General features: G+C 39.4%; 1 protein-coding gene and 1 pseudogene across 1 annotated transcript; both read left to right on the forward strand.

Moving 5' to 3' along the window:
• Positions 1-1203: 1203 nt before the first annotated feature.
• Positions 1204-2617, forward strand: LOC133260983 (hemoglobin subunit epsilon-2). The gene is made up of 3 exons (XM_061439600.1): positions 1204-1295; positions 1421-1643; positions 2489-2617. The coding sequence occupies exons 1-3, from the start codon at positions 1204-1206 to the stop codon at positions 2615-2617; spliced, it is 444 nt and encodes a 147-aa protein (XP_061295584.1).
• Positions 2618-9090: 6473 nt separating this feature from the next.
• Positions 9091-17338, forward strand: LOC133226752 (hemoglobin subunit beta-like; annotated as a pseudogene).
• Positions 17339-24585: the final 7247 nt, after the last annotated feature.

The raw sequence follows: 24585 nt of genomic DNA on the forward strand, positions 1-24585 counted from the left end.
TCTCACTATATCAAATAGGATTTATTTTCTAATAGTAGAAATTTTGCTATTAATATAATATATTGGGTTGAACTCTAAATTTTAGAGTCCCTCTGTAAATACACATGAAAATTATTTTCTTATTATATATACATATACTTGTAAGAGTGATCTCAGGGAGAAACAAACCAGCTTTCTGGAGGTCAAAATGTGGGAGCAATAAATTCTGAAATAAAATGAATCATTCCCTCTCCCACTAGAAATGTGCCTTTGACAATCTTGTAAATGCTTATTTGGATGCATGAGAACAAAGTACCTTAGATCACAGTGGCAGTGGTGTGTGGAGTACTGTCATTGATGATTGCCTCTGACTGATTAGATATGAAGAAAAGTCACACTCGGCCAGGAGTGTGGACCCAGCACATGAGACAACTCAGTTCATCCAGTACCATTGCCAAGAGGAATTCATATACTCTCTTCATTAAACATAGAAGCACCTATTCCCCAACATTTAATAATGTATTCTCTATATGAATGCATAGATACATGTCCTGGCTAGAGACACTTTCCATATAATCAGAGTGAAAAAAAATTATTCAGACAAGTACACATATTACTGATAGAACTCAGTAACAAAGGGGTGATGTTCAATTCTCTAAATTACCGAGTTCTTACCTATCTTGTTTCTAAATTGATGCTGGATTGGGATCATTTTTGCTTGTTTATGAGAATTATAAAAGTATGAGCCCATATAAGCTTTAGAAGCGTTGGTAACCCAAGAAGAGCTGTGGCTTCATCTATTAATATACCCTGGCTGAACAGCAGAACAGTGTCTTATAAACACCTGACACAGTGCTCAACAGAGTTCTAAATGTTGCTCTTCCTAACTCTAGCTATGCTTCATGGTCAGCCTGCTGGTCACTTCAGGAGCCGTGGTGGGGAGCTTGAGATATGAATTGCACAGTAGAGGGTAGGGGGGAAAACAGCGGAGTATCCCTGATAGAGCCGGTAACACTATCAGAGACACAAATGTCCATCTTGCTGACCCACCCTTGCCCAAGTCCCACCCCTGGTGGTGGCCCCCTACCTTTGACCAATAGTCTCATTTTATTGGGGGAAGGAAGGACCTTGGGACAGGAGATGAGGAATAAAAGGCCACACAGTGAAGAGGCAGCACAGACTTGCTTCTGGCCCATTAGGATCACCAGTAAGCTCCCAGACACCATGGTGCATTTTACTACCGAGGAGAAGGCTGCTGTTGCTAGTCTGTGGGCCAAAGTGAATGTGGAGGTGGTCGGCGGTGAGAGCCTGGCAAGGTAAGCACTGGACACAGGTAGGAGAGGATGTAGAAAGGCTGAAATTGTTCCATAAAAGAGGGACTGGTTAGGTTTCTTACATACTCTGACTTCTCATCTGTTCTGTGACTATAATCATCCCATAGGCTCCTGATCGTCTGCCCATGGACCCAGAGGTTCTTTGACAGTTTTGGTAACTTATACTCTGAGTCTGCAATAATGGGCAACCCCAAGGTCAAGGTCCACGGCAGGAAAGTGCTGAACTCCTTTGGAAATGCCATTAAGCACATGGATGACCTCAAGGGCACCTTTGCAGATCTAAGTGAGCTGCACTGTGACAAGTTGCACGTGGATCCCGAGAACTTCAGGGTGAGTTCTGGGCATGCCTGTGCTTTGTTCTTTCATCCAGGTTTCTGTGCTGTGGTTATAATGAGAACACTGACTCAAGTCTTATGCTATAGAAATATATTTTTTGGAGGTAATATTTCAGAGAAAGGCTTGATTTTGATAGGTTGTTCCAGAGGTCAAAGATAAGACCAAGTAATTATTCTATGGCTAGTGGAGGTCACTGGTCATCTGATAACTCTGAAAAAAGAAAACATGTTGTGAAGAAAACTAAACAAACTTGAGCTGTATGTTTTGGCCTGGAGAATACAAACTGAGCAGTGCAGAAGAATATCTTGCCTTGAAACTGAAATTTTCTATGAAAATTGATGAATACATTTCTTTATGATTTTTGAGTTTTGAACCAGAACTAAACAGGGCAAAATAAGAGCAACTTTTCACAATTTGTGCCTCCTTCACTCATCTCTAGCAAAGATGAAATGTTTTTGTATACAAGGTGCTGGATTCCTTGTCAAATGGATGTCCAAACAATCTGAATGTATGTAATATCTGAAGATACAATATGCATATGAAGTCCCCTTTCAGCACTATAATTTTATTTAAAAAAAAAAAAGGAGAGAAGGTACCCATAGCAATGCTCTGGGGTTGGAAGTTGACAGAGAAAATGGGAGAATGATATAACACAGTGGGGGTTCAGACTGGGAGTCACTAAAGCCAATGCCAGATCTATAATGATGCACTTTTGTGGGAACATGGCCATGAAAGTCGCTCAACCTCTTATGAAGAAGGAAATGGATGTGGCATCTATTTACTGGAAGGGCAGCCTGAGACCTTCTCTTCATTATGTACTATCTTCTTTTTATTCCCAGCTCCTAGGCAACATGATATTGATTGTCTTGGCAACCCACTTCAGCAAGGAATTTACCCCACAGATGCAGGCTGCCTGGCAAAAGCTGACAAATGCTGTGGCTAATGCTCTGACCCACAAGTACCACTAGATGCCTGGCCAACCATGTTTTTGCCTCTCTGAAGGCCCAGTGTCCCAGCAGTTCATCTCCTGAAGACAGAGCGAGAGAGCTCTAATTCCAGACATAACTCCAATATAATACAAATGAAATTAAAGTCAGGGTCTATAATGAATATCTTTGTATTTTCTCTTTGTTTTTATCTTTTCTAAGTTGATTCAGCCAAAAAAAAAAAAAAAAAAGCTTTACTATTGGAACTGGGAATATTGGAGGTTGACAGTTTGGGGAGGTTATAGAAGGAACCCTAATAAGATTCTGTAAAAGTGACTTCAGTGGGTAGTTAATCCTAGGAGGGGGAGTTAGACTCCTGAAACAGGGAAGGTCTTTAGAAAAAGGAAAGAAATGGAGTTACTCCTGAGAGATGCAAAATGATTGTTAATAGTGAGCTGTTAGGACACAAAGTAAGGGACCTGTATAGTCTGTTATTTGTATAAATGCTGGATAGAGCTCTTTCTGGACTACTTTTATTTAATATGAGTCATACTTTTAGCAGCTATAAGTGCAATGGAGATCAGTCCTGGGATTTCTCTGGAAGGAATGATGCTAAAGCTGAAACTCCAGTACTTTGGCAACTTCATGCGAAGAGTTGACTCATTGGAAAAGACTGTGATGCTGGGAGGGATTGGGGGCAAGAGGAGAAGGGGACGACAGAGGATGAGATGGCTGGATGGCATCACTGACTCGATGGACGTGAGTCTCAGTGAACTCCGGGAGTTGGTGATGGACAGGGAGGCCTGGTGTGCTGCGATTCATGGGGTCGCAAAGAGTCGGAAACGACTGAGCGACTGATCTGATCTGATCTGATAAGTGCAATGAAGATGGTATTTTAGACACCCAGTCAAGCACTCTGCTCTCAATTTTTTCTTTGCATCTTCAATGGGGCATGCTTAGTCCCTTCAGTCATGTCTGACTCTTTGCCACCCCATGGACTGTAACCTGCCAGGTTACATAACCTGTCCATGGGATTCTTTGGGCAAAGATACTGAAGGGTTTGCCATGCCATGGTACTAATGCTATATTACTTGGGAGCTCTGCAACCTGGAACACATTTTTAATTCTATCAAGCCTTTGGTAGAGATAAAGGCCATTTATGAGGAAAAATGACAAATTCAAGATCCATCATGTCATATCCAATTCAAAGAAGATAAATTAATAACGGTGGGGTAGTATAAAATTATAGAACCTGCTAGAGGGTCCAGATGAGAAGGAAATGGCAACCCACTCTAGTGTTCTTGCCTGGAGAATCCCATGGACAGAGGGGCCTGACAGGCTGCAGTCCATGGGGTTGCAAAGAGTCAGAAAAACCATAGCTTTGACTAGAGGGACCTTTGTTGGCAAGGTAATGTCTTTGCTTTTTAATACGCTGTCTAGGTTGGTCATAGCTTTTCTTCCAAGGAATAAGCATCTTTCAATTTGATGGCTGCAGTCACCATCAGGAGTGATTTTGGAGCCCCCCAAAATAAAATCTGTCACAGTTTTTACTGTTTCTCCATCTATTTGCCATGAAGTGATGGGACCAGATTCCATGATTTTGGTTTTCTTAATATTGAGTTTTAAGCCAACTTTTTCACTCCTCTTTTTCACTGTCATCAAGAGGCTCTTTAGTTCCTCTTTGCTTTCTGCCATAAGGGTGGTGTCATCTGCACATCTGAGGTTATTGATATTTCTTCTGGCAATCTCGATTCCAGCTTGTGCTTCATCCAGTCCAGCATTTCTCATGGTGTACTCTGCATAGAAGTTAAATAAGCAGGGTGGCAATATACAGCCTTGACGTACTCCTTTCCTTATTTGGAATCAGTCTATTGTTCCATGTCCAGTTCTAACTGTTGCTTCTTGACCTGCATACAGGTCTCTCAAGAGGCAGGTCAGGTGATCTGGTATTCTTATCTTCTTTAGAATTATCCAGTTTGTTGTGATCCACACAGTCAAAGGCTTTGACATAGTCAATAAAGCAGACATAGATGCTTTTTTGAACTCTTTGCCTTTTATGAAGATCCAGCGGATGTTGGCAATTTGATCTCTGGTTCCCCTGCCTTTTCTAAATACAGCTTGAACATCTGGAAGTTCATGGGTCATGTGCTGTCAAAGGCTGGCTTGGAGAATTTTGAGCATTACTTTACTAGTGTGTGAGATGAGTGCAATTATGCAGTAGTTTGAGCATTCTTTGGCATTGCCTTTCTTTGGGATTGGAATGAAAACTAACATCTTCCAGTTCTGTGGTCACTGCTGAGTTTTCCACATTTGCTGGCATATTGAGTGCAGCACTTTCACAGCATCATCTTCCAGGATTTGAAACAGCTGAACTGGAATTCCATCACCTCCACTAGCTTTGTTTGTAGTGATGCTTTCTAAGGCCCACTTGACTTCACATTCCAGGATGTTTGGCTCTAGGTGAGTGATCACACCATCATGATTATCTTGGTCATAAAGATCTTTTTTGTACAGTTCTTCTGTGTATTCTGGCCACCTCTTCTTAATATCTTCTGCTTCTGTTAGGTTCATACCATTTCTGTCCTTTATCAAGCCCATCTTTGCATGAAATGTTCCCTTGGTATCTCTAATTTTCTTGAAGAGATCTCTAGTCTTTACCATTCTGTTGTTTTCCTCTATTTCTTTGCATTGATGGCTGAGGAAGGCTTTCTTATCTCTCCTTGCTATTCTTTGGAACTCTGCATTCAGATGCTTATATCTTTCTTTTTTCCTTTGCTTTTTGCTTTTCTTCTTTCCACAGCTATTTGTAAGGCCTCCTCAGACAGCCATTTTGCTTTTTTGCATTTCTTTTCCATGGGGATGGTCTTGATCCCTGTCTCCTGTACAATATCACCCTGTCTCCATCCATAGTTCATCAGGCACTCTATCAGATCTAGTCCCTTAAATCTATTTCTCACTTCCACTGTATAATCATATGGGATTTAATGTAGGTCATACCTGAATCGTCTAGTGATTTCCCTACTTTCTTCAATTTAAGTTTGAATTTGCCAATAAGGAGTTCATGATCTGTGCCACAATCAGCTCCCTGTCTTGTTTTTGTTGACTGTATAGGGCTTCCATGTTTGAGTTCAAAAAATATAATCAATCTGATTTCAATATTGACCATCTGGTAATGTCCATGTGTAGAGTCTTCTCTTGTGTTGTTGGAAGGGGGGTGTTTGCTATGACCAGTGCATTCTTGTCACAGAACTCTATTAGCCTTTGCCCTGCTTCATTCTGTATTCCAAGGCCAAATTTGCCTGTTACCCCAGGTGTTTCTTGACTTCCTACTTTTGCATTCCAGTCCCCTATAATGAAAAGGACATCTTTTTTGGGTGTTAGTTCTAAAAGGTCTTGTAAGTCTTCATAGAACCATTCAACTTCAGCTTCTTCAGTGTTACTGGTTGGGGCATAGACTTGGATTACTGTGATATTGAGTGGTTTGCCTTGGAAACGAACAGAGGTAATTCTGTCATTTTTGAGATTGCATCCAAGTACTGCATTTTGGACTCTTTTGTTGACCATGATGGCTACTCCATTTCTTTTAAGGGATTCTTGCCCACAGTAGTAGATATAATGGTCACCTGAGTTAAATTCACCCATTCCAGGCCATTTTAGTTCTCTGATTCCTAGAATGTTGAAATTCACTCTTGCCATCTCCTATCTGACCACTTCCTATTTGCGCCTGACTCATGGACCTAACATTCCAGGTTCCCAAGCAATATTGCTCTTTATGGCATCGGACCTTGCTTCTATCACCAGTCACACCCACAACTGGGCATTGTTTTTGCTTTGTCTCCATCCTTTCATTCTTTCTGGAGTTATTTCTCCACTGATCTCCAGTAGCATATTGGGCACCTACAGACCTGGGGATTTCCTCTTTCAGTATCCTATCATTTTGCCTTTTCATACTGTTCATAGGGTTCTCAAGGCAAGAATACTGAAGTGGTTTGCCATTCCCTTCTCCAGTGGACCACATTCTGTCAGACCTCTCCACCATGACCTGCCCAGCAAAGTGCAGCCTCTGCTCCTTTCTTTGGATGAGGGGTATCTCCTCACGGTTGCCCCTCCTGACCTTGAACATGGAATAACTCCTCTCAGCCATGTTCAGTAAACCTTTAATCCAATTTTCTGTTGATGGGCGGGGCAATGTTCTCTTCCTGTTATTTGACCTGAGCCCAAACTATGGTGGAGGTTTGGCGACATCCATGAATGGCGACCTCAATGAAGATAATGGCGACCTCCTTCAAAATGTCCCCTGCACACACTACTACACTCAGTGCCCACAAACCCTGCAGCAGGCCACCAATGACCCACACCTCCTCTGGAGACTCCGGGACACTCACTGCGAGTCTGGGGCAGTCTCTTGTGGGGTCACTGCTCCTTTCTACTGGGTCCTGGTGCATTTTTTTTTAATGCCCTCCAAGAATCTTTCCCCAGTCCTATGTAAGTTATGGTGGTTCTATGGTGGGGTTAATGTTGACCTCCTCCAAAAGGGCTATGCCATAGCCAGGTCTACAGCACCCAGAGCCCCTGCCCCTGTAGCAGTCTGCTGCTGACCAGTACGTCCACAGGAGATGCTCAAACACAGTTCTGTCTCAGTCTCTATGGGGAATCTGGGTCTTGGTGCACACAAGGTATGTTTGAGTCCTCTGAGCATCTCTGGCGGGTATGGGGTTGATTCTAAATGTGATTTCACCCCTCCTACAGTCTTGCTGGGGCTTCTCCTTTGCCCTTGGATGTGACGTATGTCCTCACAGTCGTTCCACAAGCAGTGTCAAGCAGGCACAGCTCCAGAGCTTCACAGCTGCCACACTTTATCACTAGCAAAGTATAAAATTTTTTGTTTATCTACAGCCTTGCAATACTTTGAAATTGTCAGTCTCTTCTTTATGTTATTTCCCTTCCCCTTCCCTTTCATTCCATTATTTTCTCTTCTCTTAGATCCTCCTTCCCTTCTTCCATCCTTCCCTCCTCCTCCCTCTCTTCCTTCCTTCCTTCCAGCTACACTGGAATATATTTGTATATAATTGTAGTATTATTTTGAATTGAGGACAGTGACATTTACTTTTAATCTTCATTCCTGGGTCCAATCCACCTTTTTTTTTTTTTTCCCCTGAGGACAACACTATAGAAATTTCTTCACTTTTTGTTTTCCCAGAAACCCTCTCAGACTTTATCAGGCTGAATAAGATAAATCTTGTTTGTAATTCCTCTACATTCTCTCTATAGTCATATCATAGTTGTATTTTTCTTTATTTCTCATTTAATTTTTCCCTATAAAATCCATTAAGTCTACTTCAGTAGTTGGTAGAAAGACATTATTTCTTCTTTTTCACTTACTTAATGGACATTTATTTCAAATAAAGGATGGAGAAAAATAGAATTTTGTGACCCAAAGTATCTATACAAGAAAGAAAGCAAGTTAAATCTATGACAAAATAGTTATTGATTCCAACCTCTTACAAATATCTCTAGAAACAAAGTGTAGCTCCCTCTAGAAACTGCTTGATAAAATTTTTGCTTTCTACATCTTACTTTATGTAAGTAATTCTGTAATTCATAGGTTTAAACTATAATTCATAGATTTAAATTGTAAGAGACACATTGTACAATATTGAAAGGTTGTTGTTGAATCACGCGAATACACCGGGATTCTTGGCCCCCGGAGGAGAAGAATTCAATCCGGGGCCAGAGACGAGGCTTGATCGCTCAGAGCTTTTGTGTAGTAAAGTTTTATTAAAGTATAAAGGAGATAGAGAAAGCTTCTGACATAGGCATCAGAAGGGGGCAGAAAGAGTACCCCCTTGCTAGTGTTAATAATGAGGTTATATAATCCAAAGAATGTCTGGAGGTTGTAAAGACCTCCTCCGACCTACTCCCATAATTTACATTTTAAGATAACACTGTCCTCAGGCAAGATACATCCTTGTAAAGACCAGGTATACTCCCATAATTAACTTTTTAAAATAACAGAAGGTTGAATCCAAAGACTGTCCTTAGGCAGGATACATTATTGGTATATAATCCTAAGGAATGTGGAGAAAGAAAAAAAGTTTGTCCTTTTTTCCTCCTTGAGAATTCCAGACCCCTCTCTCTTTGGGGACCCCTAGACTCCCTATCAACCTGCCTAGGAAATGACTCTCTCAATATCATACTAAAATATTGACATATAAATAATACTGGGGATAAATTTGTAGAAGCAACTGATGAAGGAAATCAGTTTGGGAGATAAGAACAGTGAGAGCAGAGTTTCTGAGTCTAGACACACTGGATCAGCCAGTCACAGATGAAGGGAACTGAGGAACAAGACTGCATCTTACTTTCCCCCAAACTAATGATCTTGTGTTATGCCCTGGGCTAATCTGCTTTCAGAAGTAGGGAGGGCAGGAAGCTGGGCAGGGCTTAAAGAAAGAGCAGGTCCCTGATGCTTATACTTGCTTCTGACACAACTTGCAACTATACAAACAGACATTATGGTTAAACTGACTTTTAAGGAGAAGTTTTCTTTCATGTTCTTGTGGAGCAAGATGAGGTTGGATGAAGTTGGTGTTGAAACCCTAGGCAAGCAGGTATTCAGCTTACAAGGTAGGTTTAAGGAGAGTGAATGACGGCTGGGAGTGTGGGGACAGAGTCATCCCCTGAAATTCTAGGAGGTGGTGACTGCCTCTAACCTTGTGCTATTTTCACCCCTTAGGCTGCTGGTTGTCTACCCCTGGACTCAGAAGCTCTTTGAGTCCTTTGGGGACTTGTCCTCTGCTGATGCTATTATGAGCAACCCTAAGGTGAAGGCACATGGCAAGAAGATGCTAGACTCCTTTGGTGAGGGCATAAAACATCTCAACGACCTCAAGGGCACCTTTACTGTGCTGAGTGAGATGCACTGTGATAAGCTGCATGTAGATTCTGAGTACTTCAGGATAAGTTTATGGGACCCTCAATGTTCTTCTGTTTCTTGGCCAGACTCTTCTCATGGTGAGAGGGACAAATGGCACAACACAGTTTAGAATGGAAAATAGATATTCTGATTACAGTACTAGGGGCTGACTCTTCAGGATCATTTAGTTTCTTTTTACCTCTTTGCTCACAACTATCATTTCCTCTTGTTCATTATTGTTCTCTGCAATGTCTTCTTTTTTTTTAAATTATACTTTTTTTGAGTATGCAAAAAAAAAAACCTTTCCCTATTCACTTTAAAAGTTGTTATCTAATATTTTCCCCTTATCTGTTCCTTTCAAAGGAAAAAATGTTGTATCACTTCTTGAAATAATCCAAAAGAATAAAAATGATAACAAATTCTGGATTAAGGTAGAAAGAGAGTAACATTTTAAAATATAAAGTCAGGCTGATATGGGTGGCTTTACATCAGTAGTAACATCTACGCTTCAACCATCTTTGTGCTTATATCCTAGGGGCACAGCTTGGGATGAGACTGAATCTGGATACCTGCACTAACCATGCCCTTGCTTCTCATGTTTTCCACATAGCTCCTGGGCTACCTACTAATAAATGTGCTGGCTTATTACTTTGGCAAGTTATTCATCCTAGAAATTCAGGCTGCCTTTCAGAAGGTGGTGGCTGGTGTGGCAAATGCCTTGGCCCACAGATACCACTAAGTGCTTCTAACTGATTTCCAGGAAAGGTCCTTTCATCCTCAGAGCCCAAAAACCAAATATGGAAAAATTATGAAGAATATTGAGCATTTGGTCTCTGCCCAATACAAAGATTTATTTTCATTGCATTGGTGTACTTAAATTATTTCACTGTCTCTCACTCTGATGGGGACATGGGAGGGCAAAGTATTGAAGACAAAAAGAAATGAAGGGCTACTTGAGACCTTGGGAAAATATATCAGCATCTTTGACCCCATGACAGTAATGGCTGTAAAGAGTTGATGTTAGTGGAGAACAGACTCTGCTCCTTAGTCTTACTTTCTCTTAAAGAATTCAAGTTGCAGCTTGATTTGAGAGTTAGATCATTGGTATGTTTTATTTAAATCAATTGTTATTTAGCCTATCTTGTAAATGTCTTCTGTCTCTTTAATTGTCCAGAACCTCACTTAAATCCATTAAGTTCTTCTGCCTAAGGACACCACTGTTCTAAGATTATGCATTTTACTGTCCCGATTGCTCCACCTTCCCTAACCTCTTTTTATCCTGGTTTTCTCTGTCATCTTATACAGATCTACATGAAGGAAAGAAACAAGGGAGAGATAGCTTTGCTCCCTCTTTGCTTGTATGATAATATTGTGATGTACATAGGACTGACAAGAATGCAAAAAGAGACTTTTGTTGCTTGACAGTCACTGCTGTCTTGCAATCCTTAGTGAGTGAAGGTCACTCAGCTGTGTCCCAGTCTTTGCGATCCCATGGGCTATACAGTCCATGGAATTCTCCAGGCCAGAATACTGAAGTGGGTAGCCTTTCCCTTCTCCAGGGGATCTTTCCGATGCAGGAATCGAACTGGGGTCTCCTGCATTGCGGGAGGATTCTTTACCAGCTGAGATAACCGGGAAACCCCTCTGCTTCAGTTTCAGTTCAGTTTCAGTTCAGTCGCCCCGTCGTGTCCGACTCCTTGTGGCCCCATGAATCGCAGCACACCAGGCCTCCCTGTCCATCATCAACTCCCGGAGTTCACTCAAACTCACGTCCATTGAGACGGTGATGCAATCCAGCCATCTCATCCTCTGTCGTCCCCTTGTCCTCCTGCCCCCAAGCCCTCCCAGCATCAGATTCTATTCCAATGAGTCAACTCTTCGCATGTGGTGGCCAAAGTACTGGAGTTTCAGCTTCAGCATCATTCCTTCCAATGAACACACAGGACTGATCTCCTTTAGAATGGACTGGTTGGATCTCCTTGCAGTCCAAGGGACTCTCAAGAGTCTTCTCCAACACCACAATTCAAAAGCATCAATTCCTTGGCACTTAGCTTCCTTCATGGTCCCACAGCCATACATGACCACTAGAAAAACCATAGCCTTCACTAGATGGACCTTCGTTGGCAAAGTAATATCTCTGCTTTTCAATATACTATCTAGGTTGGTCATAACTTTCCTTCCAAGGAGTAAGCATCTTTTAATTTCATGGCTGCAGTCACCATCTGCAGTGATTTTGGAGCCCCCCAAAATAAAGTGTGACCCTGTTTCCACTGTTTCCCCATCTATTTCCCATGAAGTGGTGGGACCAGATGCCATGATCTTCATTTTCTGAATGTTGAGCTTTAAGCCAACTTTTTCACTCTCATCTTTCACTTTCATCAAGAGGCTTTTTAGTTCCTCTTAGCTTTCTGCCATAAGGGTGGTGTCATCTGCATATCTGAGGTTATTGATCTTTCTCCCGGCAATCTTGATTCCAGCTTGTGCTTCTTCCAGCCCAGCGTTTCTTATGATGTACTCTGCATATAAGTTAAATAAGCAGGGTGACAATATACAGCCTTGACGTACTCCTTTTCCTGTTTGGAACCAGTCTGTTGTTCCGTGTCCAGTTCTTTTTTTTTTTTTTTTTTATGCTGAATTTATTTTTTTTTAAATTTTATTTTATTTTTAAACTTCACATAATTGTATTAGTTTTGCCAAATATCAAAATGAATCCACCACAGGTATACATGTGCTCCCCATCCTGAACCCTCCTCCCTCCTCCCTCCCCATACCATCCCTCTGGGTCGTCCCAGTGCACTAGCCCCAAGCATCCAGTATTGTACATTGAACCTGGACTGGCATCTCACTTCATACATGATATTTTACATGTTTCAATGCCATTCTCCCAAATCTTCCCACCCTCTCCCTCTCCCACAGAGTCCATACGACTGTTCATGTCCAGTTCTAACTGTTGCTTCCTGACCTGCATATAGGTTTCTTAGGAGGCAGGTCAGGTGGTCTGGTATGCCCATCTCTTTCAGAATTTTCCAGTTTTTTTGTGATCCACACAGTCAAACGCTTTGGCATAGTGTTAGTATAACTGTATTGGTGTTTTCTTTCTGGCTTTCTTCACTCTGTATAATAGGCTCCAGTTTCATCCACCTCATTAGAACTGATTCAAATGTATTCTTTTTAATGGCTGAGTAATACTCCATTTTGTGTATGTACCACTGCTTTCTTATCCATTCATCTGCTGATGGACATCTAGGTTGCTTCCATGTCCTGGCTATTATAAACAGTGCTGTGATGAACATTGGGGTACACGTGTCTCTTTCAATTCTGGTTTCTTTGGTGTGTATGCCCAGCAGTGGGATTGCTGGGTTATAAGGCAGTTCTATTTCCAGTTTTTAAGGAATCTCCACACTGTTCTCCATAGTGGCTGTACTAGTATGCATTCCCACCAACAGTGTAAGAGGGTTCCCTTTTCTCCACACCCTCTCCAGAATTTATTGCTTGTAGAATTTTGGATCACAGCCATTCTGACTGGTGTGAAATGTTACCTCATAGTGGTTTTGATTTGCATTTCTCTTATAATGATGTTGAGCATCTTTTCATATGTTTGTTAACCATCTGTATGTCTTCTTAGGGGAAATGTCTGTTTAGTTCTTTGGCCCATTTTTTGATTGGGTCATTTATTTTTCTGGAATTGAGCTGTAGGAGTTGCTTGTAAATTTTTGAGATTAGTTCTTTGTCCGTTGCTTCATTTGCTATTATTTTCTCCCATTCTGAAGGCTGTCTTTTCACCTTGTTTATAGTTTCCTTTGTTGTGCAGAAGCATTTAAATTTAATTAGGCCCCACTTGTTTATTTTTGCTTTTATTTCCAATATTCTAGGAGGTGGGTCATAGAGGACCCTGCTGTGATTTATGTCAGAGACTGTTTTGCCTATGTTTTCCTCTAGGAGTTTAATAGTTTCTGGTCTTATGTTTAGATCTTTAATCTATTTTGAGTTTATTTTTGTGTATGGTGTTAGAAAGTGTTCTAGTTTCATTCTTTTACAAGTGGTTGACCAGTTTTCCCAGCACCACTTGTTAAAGAGATTGTCTTTAATCCATTGTATATTCTTGCCTCCTTTGTCAAAGATAAGGTGTCCATAGGTGTGTGGATTTATCTCTGGGCTTTCTATTTTGTTCCATTGATTTATATTTCTGTCTTTGTGCCAGTACCATACTGTCTTAATGACTGTAGCTTTGTAGTAGAGCCTGAAGTCTGGCAGGTTGATTCCTCCAGTTCCATTCTTCTTTCTCAAGATTGCTTTGGCTATTCGAGGTTTTTTTGTATTTCCATACAAATTGTGAAATTATTTGTTCTAGCTCTATGAAAAATACCATTGGTAGCCTGATAGGGTTCCACTGAATCTATAGATTGCTTTGGGTAGTATACTCATTTTCACTATATTGATTCTTCCGATCCCTGAACATGGTATATTTCTCCATCTATTAGTGTCCTCTTTGATTTCTTTCACCAGTGTTTTATAGTTTTCTATATATGTCTTTTGTTTCTTTAGGTAGATATATTCCTAAGTATTTTATTCTTTTCATTGCAATGGTGAATGGAATTGTTCCTTAATTTCTCTATTTTCTCATTATTAATGTATAGGAATGCAAGGGATTTCTGTGTGTTGATTTTATGTCCTGCAACTTTACTACATTCATTGATTAGCTCTAGTAATTTTCTGGTGGAGTCTTTAGGGTTTTCTATATATAGGACCTGTTTGTCATCTGCAAACAGTGAGAGTTTTACTTCTTCTTTTCCAATTTGGATTCCTTTTATTTATTTTTCTGCTCTGATTGCTGTGGCCAAAACTTCCAAAACTATGTTGAATAGTAGTGGTAAAAGTGGGCACCCTTGTCTTGTTCCTGATTTTACAGGAAATGCTTTCAATTTTTTACCATTGAGGATAATGTTTGCTGTGGGTTTGTCATATATAGCTTTTATTATGTTGAGGTATGTTCCTTCTATTCCTGGTTTCTGGAGAGTTTTTATCCATTTTCAAGCCCTGCGGCCACTGCTGAGTTTTCCAAATTTGCTGGTATATTGAGTGCAGCACTTTCATAGCATCATCTTTCAGGATTAGAAATAGCTCCACTGGAATTCCATGACCTCCACTAGCTTTTTTCATAGTGATGCTTTCTAAGGCCCACTTTACTTCATATTCCAGGTTGTCTGGCTCTAGGTCAGTGATCACACCATCGTGATTATCTTGGTCATAAAGATCTTTTTTGTACAGTTCTTCTGTGTATACTGGCCACCTCTTCTTAATATCTTCTGCTTCTGTTAGGTCCATACCATTTCTGTCCTTTATCAAGCCCATCTTTGCATGAAATGTTCCCTTGGTATCTCTAATTTTCTTGAAGAGATCTCTAGTCTTTACCATTCTGTTGTTTTCCTCTATTTCTTTGCATTGGTCACTGAGGAAGGCTTTCTTATCTCTCCTTGCTATTCTTTGGAGCTCTGCATTCAAATGCTTATATCTTTCCTTTTCTCCTTTGCTTTTTGCTTCTCTTCTTTCCACAGCTATTTGTAAGGACTCCTCAGACAGCCATTTTGCTTTTTTGCATTTCTTTTCCATGGGGATGGTCCTGATCCCTGTCTCCTGTACAATGTCATGAACCTCCATCCATAGTTCATCAGGCACTCTGTCTATCAGATCTAGTCCCTTAAATCTATCTCTCACTTCCACTGTATAATCATAAGGGATTTGATTTAGGTCATACCTCTGCTTCAGTAGACATCATCAAATATTTTCAAAATCATTTATACTGTTTTACATTATCACTAGCAAAGTATGAACATTTTTCTTTACTGGTTTGCAAAATTTCAGAATTGTCAAGCTCTCTTGTTCTTTATATTCTTTTCTTTTCCCTTCCCTTTCATTACATTCTTTTCCCTTCTCCTAGGCCCTTTTTCCATCCATCCTTCCTTCCTCCATTTCTTCTTCTTTTCTTCCATCCTTCTTTCCTTCTTTCCAGGTATGCTGGTGGGTATATATTTGTATATCATTGCAGTAATATTTGAATTGAGAAGAATGAAGTTTGATTTGAATGTTCATTCCTGGGTCCATTTTCACTTTTTTCTTGAGGACACAGATTTGGAAATTTCTGCACTTCTTGTTTTCCCAGAAATCCTGTCAGACTTTATCAAGCTGAATAATATAAATCTTATTTGAAATTTCTCTGCATTTTCTCTACAGTCACATCATAAGTATCAGATTTTTTTTTGTTTCTCATTAAATTGTTCCCATTATCATGCATGCTCCATAAACCTAGTTCAGTAGCTGCTAGAAAGACAATATTTATTATTTTTCATTAACTTGATAGAGCTTTATTTAAATGACAGGATGGGTGAAAATCGAATTTTGTGGCCCAAAGTATTTATACAAGGAGAAAGAAAGCAATAAATCTAAGACAAAATATTTATCCATTTCAACCTCTTATAAATATTTCCAGAAACACAGTGAAGCTCCATATAAAGTCAACTTGATAAAATATTTGCTTTCTAAGTCTTAGTTTTCATATCTATGAATTTAACTTTTTAAATTCATAGATAAAATTTAATTCATGGGTTTAAACTGTAAGATACATTACACAAGATCCGACTAAAATATTTATGCATAAATGGGACTGGGAATATATTTATAGAGGGAATGGATGGATGAAGGAAATGAAGCTAAGAGATAAGAACAGGGAGAGTAGAGTTTCTGAGTTTAGACACACTGAATCAGCCAATCACAGATGAAGAGCACTGAGCAACAAGAGTTCATCTTACATTCCCCCAAACCAATGAACTTGTATTATGCCCTGGGCTAATCTGCTCTCAGAAGCAGGGAGGGCAGGAGGCTGGGTGGGGCTCACAAGGAAGACCAGGGCCCCTACTGCTTACACATGCTTTTGACACAACTTGCAGCTGCACAAACACACATCATGGTGTATCTGACTCTTGAGAAGAAGGCTACTGTCATTGACTTGTGGAGTAAGATGAGGGTGGCTGAAGTTGGTCCGGATACTGTAGGCAGGCAGGTATTCAACTTACAAGGCAGGCTGAAGGAGAGTGAATGTCAGTTGGGTGTGTGGGGACAGAGCCATTGCCTGAGATTCTGGCAGGCACTGACCCCCTCTGACCTTGTGCTGTTTTCACCCCCTAGGCTGCTGGTCGTCTACCCCTCGACTCAGAGGTTCTTTGACTATTTTGGGGACTGTCCTTTGCTGATTTATGGGCAATGTTTTACCTTCTTTGTTTCCAGGCATCGTTTCCTCTTATTCATTCTTGTTTTTCTCTGTTTGTTCTCTGCAGTATCTTCTTTATATTTAAACATTTTGACTGTTTAAGTGTTTGAGTATTAAGACTTTCTTCTTTTATGTCACTTAAAAATTTTGTCTCATGATTTTCCCTTATCTCTTCTTTTTTAAGCAAGGAAGACAAAATGATGTATTGCTTCTTGAAACAGTTCAAAAAAATAAAAAAAATGATAGCAAGTTCAGAATTAAGATAGAAAGAGAGAAACATCTCTAAGTATAAACTCAGGCTTATATGAGTGGCTTCACATCAGTAGTAACATCTACACTTTAGCCATCTTTCTGCTTATATTCTAGGGGCACAGCTTGAGATGAGACTGAAATACTAAGTCCAAATTGGGTGCCTCTGCTAACATTGTCCTTGATTTTTATCTCTACCACACAGCTCCTGGGCAATATACTGGTGAGTACACTGGCTTGAAACTTTGGCAAGGAATTCACCCCAGAATTTCAGGCTGCCTGTCAGAAGGTGGTGGCTGGTGTGGTTAATGCTCTCACCTACAAATACCATTGAGATCCTGTCCTATTTTTTATTTTCAAATGAGTATTTATTTCTAATTGATTGATGATTGGTTTACAATATTGGTTTGATTACTATCATACATTAATATGAATTAACCATAGGTGTATGTATTTCCCCTCCCAGCTGAATCTCCCTCTCACCTCTGGCCCATTCCCACCCCTCTAGGTTATTACAGAGTTCCCATTCGAATTCCTTGAGTTGATGACCATTGTGATAGCTTATGTTGAATGGTGTCAGATTTTTGGCTTCCAGAGCAGACAGTTTCGATCCGGGGCCAGAGACAAAATTTGATCACTCAGAGCTTTTGCGTGGCAGTTTTATTACAGTGAAAAGGGGACAGAGAAAGCTTCTGACATAGACATCAGAAGGGGAACAGGAGACTGTCCCACTAGCTAGTCTCATCAAGACCTTATATAATTTTTCAGTTGGTTACTAACAATGGAAAGGTCTTATCAAACCCTCTCCCTAAATCCTAAAATAACAGGATTAGTCAGAAGGTTCTTAAGAAGGAGAACCATGTCCTCAAGCAACATCCATTGTTTTTCTATAATCATTAGTGGACTTCCCTGATGGCTCAGAAGGTAAAGCCTCTGTCTACAATGCGAGAGACCTGGGTTCGATCCCTGGGTTGGGAAGATTCCCTGGAGAAGGAAATAGCAACCCACTCCGGTACTCTTGCCTTGAAAATCCCGTGGATGGAGGAGCTTGGTGCAGGCTACTGTCCATGGGGTTGCAAAGAGTCGGGAATGACTGCGCGACTTCACTTTCACTTTCTTTCAATCATTAGTATAAAGTTTAAATTCATCTTGAGCAAGATGAATTGTTTTGTTGTTTAATCATTTAGTTAAGTTCAGTTCAGTCACTCAGTCATGTCCGACTCTTTGCGACCCCATGAATCGCAGCACGCCAGGCCTCCCTGTCCATCACCAACTCCCGGAGTTCACCCAGACTCACGTCCATCGAGTTGGTGATGCCATCCAGCCATCTCATCCTCTGTCGTCCCCTTTTCCTCCTGCCCCCAATCCCTCCCAGCATCAGGGTCTTTTCCAGTGAGTCAACTCTTCACATGAGGTGGCCAAAGTACTGGAGTTTCAGTTTTAGCATCATTCCTTCCAAACAACAACCCAGGGCTTATCTCCTTTAGAATGGACTGGTTGGATCTCCCTGCAGTCCAAGGGACTCGCAAGAATCTTCTCCAACACCACAGTTCAAAAGCATCAATTCTTCGGCACTCAGCTTTCTTCACAGTCCAACTCTCACATCCGTACATGACCACTGGAAAAACCATAGCCTTGACTAGACGGACCTTTGTTGGCAAAGTAATGTCTCTGCTTTTCAATATGCTATCTAGGTTGGTCATAGCTTTCCTTCCAAGGAGTAAGCATCATTTAATCATTAGCTCTGGGCTTAAAGAAAGTTAATCTTCAGACTGTTGTCAAAACAACTCAAAGTTTAAGAAAAAATTTCTTATGTGACTAAGACAATGTAATGTAGAAAAAAATAGTTTGTCCTTTTCTCCTCCTTGAGAGCTCCAGACCCCTTGATGGCCCTGGACTCCTTATCAATCTACCTAAGAGTTAACTCTCTCAACTGGAAGATCCTATTTCCCTACATTCTTCTATTGTTTAACAATTCAAAAAATTTAAAGTCATTTTTGAGTTACAATATTGTTCCTGTTGTTTTTATGTTCTTGTTTTTTAGGCCACAAGACATGTCAGATCTTAGCTCCCTGAACAGAATAGAACTCTCACCCCCTGCATTAGACCAAGCCTTAAACACTAGACTGTCACAGAAGTCCCAGTATTTCCCCAGATTTTATCTTCTGAACTTGGCGAAATAATGTCCACCCTCAATGATATGACTTCTTCCTAATAAAGAACTTTCAGCTCAATTTCCTGATTCATTTTACTCATTTTTTTTTTTCTTTCCGCTAAGGATATGGGAAAGTCCCTGAGGTCTACAGATAGAAAGGCTTTGTGTCTTATACAGAGAGAACAGGGAAATGAGAAAAGTAAGGGGACCACACAGTCAATAACGGATGACATTCCTGTCTCAAAGCATAAGAACTATAAGAAGGTTTAAAATATAGTGAGGATACTAGCATTACAGGGGCTCATGGGAAACTTCAAATTTAGACACAAACTTCAGGGTAACACTCTGATCCATATCCACTAAGTATCAAGAAATAATGTGCTCAGAGACAAAATGATTGCTCGAGAAACTGTTATTAATGTTTCCTTTTTTCCTACTTCCCTTGCCTGCACATTTTAGGCAACAATGCTATGTTAAACCAGGTGTTCCTATTCTAATGTATAATCTCCCTCTCCCATTTGCCCCAAAACACCTCCAAAATTAACCCCAACCTCCGATTTCAGGTAAAGCTCAGTGCTCACATAACACTTGCTTGAATCTTTTGACCTTGGCATCAGTGAAATTTCCAGTATTGCCTAAGGAAATTCTTCCAAACTCTCCCACTCCAAACTTTTCACATTTCTTCCTGTCTAGCATACTTCCTGTCTAGCACACCCTGTGTGCTGTATAAGTGTTTCTGCCTTTTGTACTATCCTACATAATTACCATGTCTTACATAGCAGATCCTCCATAGACAGTAAGTGTATGTTTACTAAGTGTAGTAATCAATGAGTGAACAATTATTTCTTGTCCCAAAACTCCTGGGAGTAGAGGACAATCTGAAAAATATGCTATTGCATAGTGTTTCTTTGGTGTTAGTGCTACAATATACAATGAGGAAGCACACAGGAAAGTAATTCACTGATTAGATATTTGCTTTCTGATTATAGATAGTACTTTAAAAATTTTTTAACTATTTAATATGGAGTATATCCAATTAAAACAGTTGTGATAGTTTCAAGTGCACAGCAAAGTGACTAAACCATTTATATACATGTTTCCATTCTTTCCCAAACTCCCTCGCATCCAGGCTGGCACATATCATTGATTGACTTCCCTGTGCTATTCAGTAAGACCTTGTTGGTTATCCATTTTAAAGATAGCAGTGTGTACTTGTCCATCCCAAACTTCCTAACTAACTATCCCTTGTGAAATTATTTTTGTCATATATAAAATTGGAAGGACTTCAGGAACCTTCTAACTTGCATGCATTTCTTTAAATCTATATCATGCTCCTGTTGATTAAATTTAGACTTGACTACCTGAAACAGAACATGTTGCTTCCTTCTATAAAATGTGCATTCAGAATAATTTTATCTTACTGCCAGGTTATTGGCAGTGCATTAAAGTTTACTGTTTCACCACTGTATTTTGAACTGTCTGAAGGCAAATGAGCTTTTAAATATTTATTTGTTTCTTCTCATGTTTTTATACATAGTAGGCAATGAGAATCCTTTACACCCCAACACTATGTTTAATAACCACAGGGTCACATCCCAGAATCAGAGACATCTCAGGAAAATCTTAGCAAGTTTCCTTTCACACTCCTGAGCACAGAAAAGTCATCATAAGAATTAGACATTTTCAAAAGATTTTAAAGAGGGTAAGAGAGACTGTGTGTTTCACAATTTGGAATGAGAAAGCAAAGTACCCTTCTTCCTTCTAAATGTTCATAAAAAAATGAAAGAATATCTGAGGAACTTACTGTACTGTCTTTCGTTCCTTCACCTTTGGAACTGGCCAATGAATCTAGATAAAAAGTTGGGACTGAAAATCCCAATGCTGGAGAATTCAAGAGAACATCACTGGGGTGGGATTTGGATCAAGTTCAAACAGTTGCTGTATTGTTGGTGTTGGTTTCTCTGTTAGGAGTGAGGGAGTCAAAGGATGGAAAGAGACTTGGCAGCTTGTTATATGTTTTGATTCCTTGTTAAAGCGGAGCTTCTGTAAAAGTCTAAAAGTAAAATTAATTCCTTAATATTTCATTTTATTTGATAATTTACCCAATAGTTACTTCTAGTTCCATCCTATCATGTTGCTTCATAGATCATGTTCAGTATGTGTTAATGCAAATGGTATATATATAGAAGAAAGAAAGATGGAAAGAGACCAGAGGCAAGGAGAGAAGGACAACGACAGGGAGGCAGACACAGAGAGTCAAAGAGAGAGAAAGGGGGAGGGGGGAGGGGGAAGGAGAGGAGAGAGAGAGAGAAGTAAGTAATGTTGTGCATTGATTTCCATAATCATTTTAAAATCAGCCAGTTGAATGTCATGGGAATTTAGAATGCTATTCTAGATTTTCCATCTCTTAAGCCTCAGAGCAGTGCTCTGAAAGTTGGCTTTGGGAGTTAATGCCTTATATATTTGTCAAGGGTGCCCAGTCTGAATCCATGATTCTGCCTTTCCAGACATACAGCTTCAAATTTCACTTGAGAAAGACTGCCCCTTTGTTCTTGATAAATCAATATCATAGCCCACTTTTGAGGTAAATAAAAGCTAATTCTGAATGAATTCAAACCTGAGGCCAGTGGAGGAAGTATTAATATACAATTGATAAACTGAGACATTAACTGTCCTGTAATAATTAGGATATATTTTATTAAAGTTATTACTATATTGACTTGACTGTTTTTAGAAAAAAAAATATGACCTTTTAAAACATGAGTTAAATCGCACCATTTCTAAACTATTCTGTTTATGACCTCTGTTTCTATGAGTTCTGCTCTTCAAGAAGAATTTACTTCATTTCATTTTTTGTTTATTTTATTCTGCTTTATTTTTGAAACAATGCTAAAACTGAGGTAACTAAGATATTGTACATCTGGGGAAGAAGATTAAGTGATAACCACTTTATCTTGTAATAAACTTTAATGGAAAATAATCAAATAAATAGCTACTATACCCAGAAAAATACAGATGAGTTTGGTGAAATATTATACTTGGGTAATTAAAAATTGAACATCAAAGCATGTACAAAAGAATTCTAGCTGAGTGAAATTTTTGAACCAAATGATGAAACCACACATCTCTGGATGAATCTCATGATTTTCTTGAAGAAAGTCAATATTCACCCACTTAATAATACTCAGATTAGGCCCATCCTGGTATAGAACATTAGGAATTAGGTCACCTTGCCAGACTGCAATAAAGGGGAAAAAAAAAAACCAAAACTGTCTATTTCTCTCTGTGTGGACTTGTATGAGTGTGTGCTTGTGTGTGTGTGTGTGTTCAGTGCCCAGTGGGGCTGGAATCAAAGTAGAGCAGACATGCTGTGGATCCCTTCACAGAGTACAAGAAAGCTCATGATGGTGAAGATGGTAGTGGGCCTAAGAAGCATTCCAAAACTTTTTTAGTGGTGACCTGGATTTGCACTTTAGGCTCTGAACATAACCCTACTTATATAACTATTCACGCTTTCTTTTTTTTGCCTGAACTTTTGATTGTCTTATAACAACTTGCAGCCTTATCCCTGCAGAGTTATGGTAATAGAAAGAAAAACCTGTTTCACTCTTTAATCATACCAAGTAGACTGAAGCGACTTAGGCAGTAGCAGCAGCAGCAATGGTGAAAGACAACAACTCTTGCCCTGAGACTTGCATGATGGTGGCTTCAGCAGTCAGTACAAAAGAGGGGCTCATAGACCATTCATGGCAAAGAAAGACATAAAAAAGAAGACACAGTAGAATTATTTGTAAATATATATGTGTGTGTGTGTGTGTGTGTATACACACACATATATATACTGTAATACTACTCAGGTATAAAAAAGAATGACATTTTTCCAGTTGCAACAACTTGGATGAACCTGTAGGATATTATGCTTGGTGAAATGTCAGACAAAGAAAGACAAAATCTTGTTTATTGTGACTTATATATGGAACATAAAAAGCAAAACAAACAAATTAATATAACAAAGCAGAAACAAACTCACAGATATAGAGAACAAACTACTGGTTACTCATGGGGAGAGAGGGGAGGGGAGGGTCAGGATAGGGGTAGGGGATTAAAAGATACAAATTACCGTGTACAAAATAGATTAGCAACAAGGATATATTGTACAGAACAGAAAACATAGTCAATAATTTATTGCAACTTTAAATGGTGCATAGTCCTTAAAAATACTGAATCACTATGTTGTATATCTGAAACTAATATAATATTATAGATCAAATATTTAAAAATAATTAATTCAAATCAAATGAATTAGGGAAATCATTTCTGAAAACAGAAAAGGATAGGGGAAGTCTTTAAGTACATGCTAATTTCTGTCAGTCAAGAGGGCAAAATTGTAGCCCTGGCAATTTGGCTCCTTTACAAGAAAATATAGAAATGGACTATACTATTATTTAGTAAGTTCTGTGAGTTTTCCATAACACAGAGTTCCTGAAAAGATATGTCCAAAGTTTTCCAGAAGAAGTCCTTTAACTCACATATGCCTGACCTCTGATATCAGAGATATAAAATAGGTCTTTTAAAGAGTACAGATATAAAACAATGATAAAGCTAATGGAGATTTCAGTTTAATCGATTGAAAATCAAAACTCAAGGTCAAATCAAATGTAGCTTTTTGTTTTTAACATTTAAAATATTTGAAAGATTTCTTTTCCCAGAAGTCAACATGTGGAAATTTTTTTCTAAGTATAGACCAATAGTTAGAGCTTCTTTCTTTGAAGGTTGCAGAAAAGAGTGATAAAAATTGAAAATGTTTAAACTCTATATTTTTTCCCCTATAATCTTGTGGGCATATAATCCTACCCTAACTTCCAGACAGCCAGGCAAGAGCCAACACTTTTCTACATGTCTGAAAATATCAGAATGAATTTGTTCACAAGTACTTGAATGGGAATGGGCCAGATCAAAGGGGTGAGGAATCTTCACTTACCTAGCAATGATGGAAAAAAATATTTTGGAGGCTGGAGTAATTAAAACTGGACATTTATGAATTTCTTTGTAACAACTAGAAATGCAGACGTCCTTTCCTTCTAGTTCCCCTAAAAATATATTAGTTGGAGTTACAGAGACATAGAGCTGAAAGAATGAGAGATTTTTTAAAAACATGTTTTGCCGGTGATGGCAAAGGTGAGAGAAAGGTGATTCTAGACATCAAGTTGTCTGAATCAGGAGAAGGTTCTAAGGTGAGAGAAGGGAAGTAAATATATATGCTCCTATCCTTACTGAAAGGAAGTGGAAATTCAAGAAGAAGGGAAGATGCAGAAAGTAGAGATCATAGAAAGTAGGGGAACCTCAGGGAACTCTGAGATCTAATGCTGAGCTCAGAAATGCTTTCTGCTTTTGCTTTTTCATTAAATCTTCTAGTAGTAAGAAGC

This window comes from Bos javanicus, chromosome 15 (genome assembly GCF_032452875.1).
Source record: "Bos javanicus breed banteng chromosome 15, ARS-OSU_banteng_1.0, whole genome shotgun sequence".
NCBI lineage: Eukaryota > Metazoa > Chordata > Mammalia > Artiodactyla > Bovidae > Bos > Bos javanicus.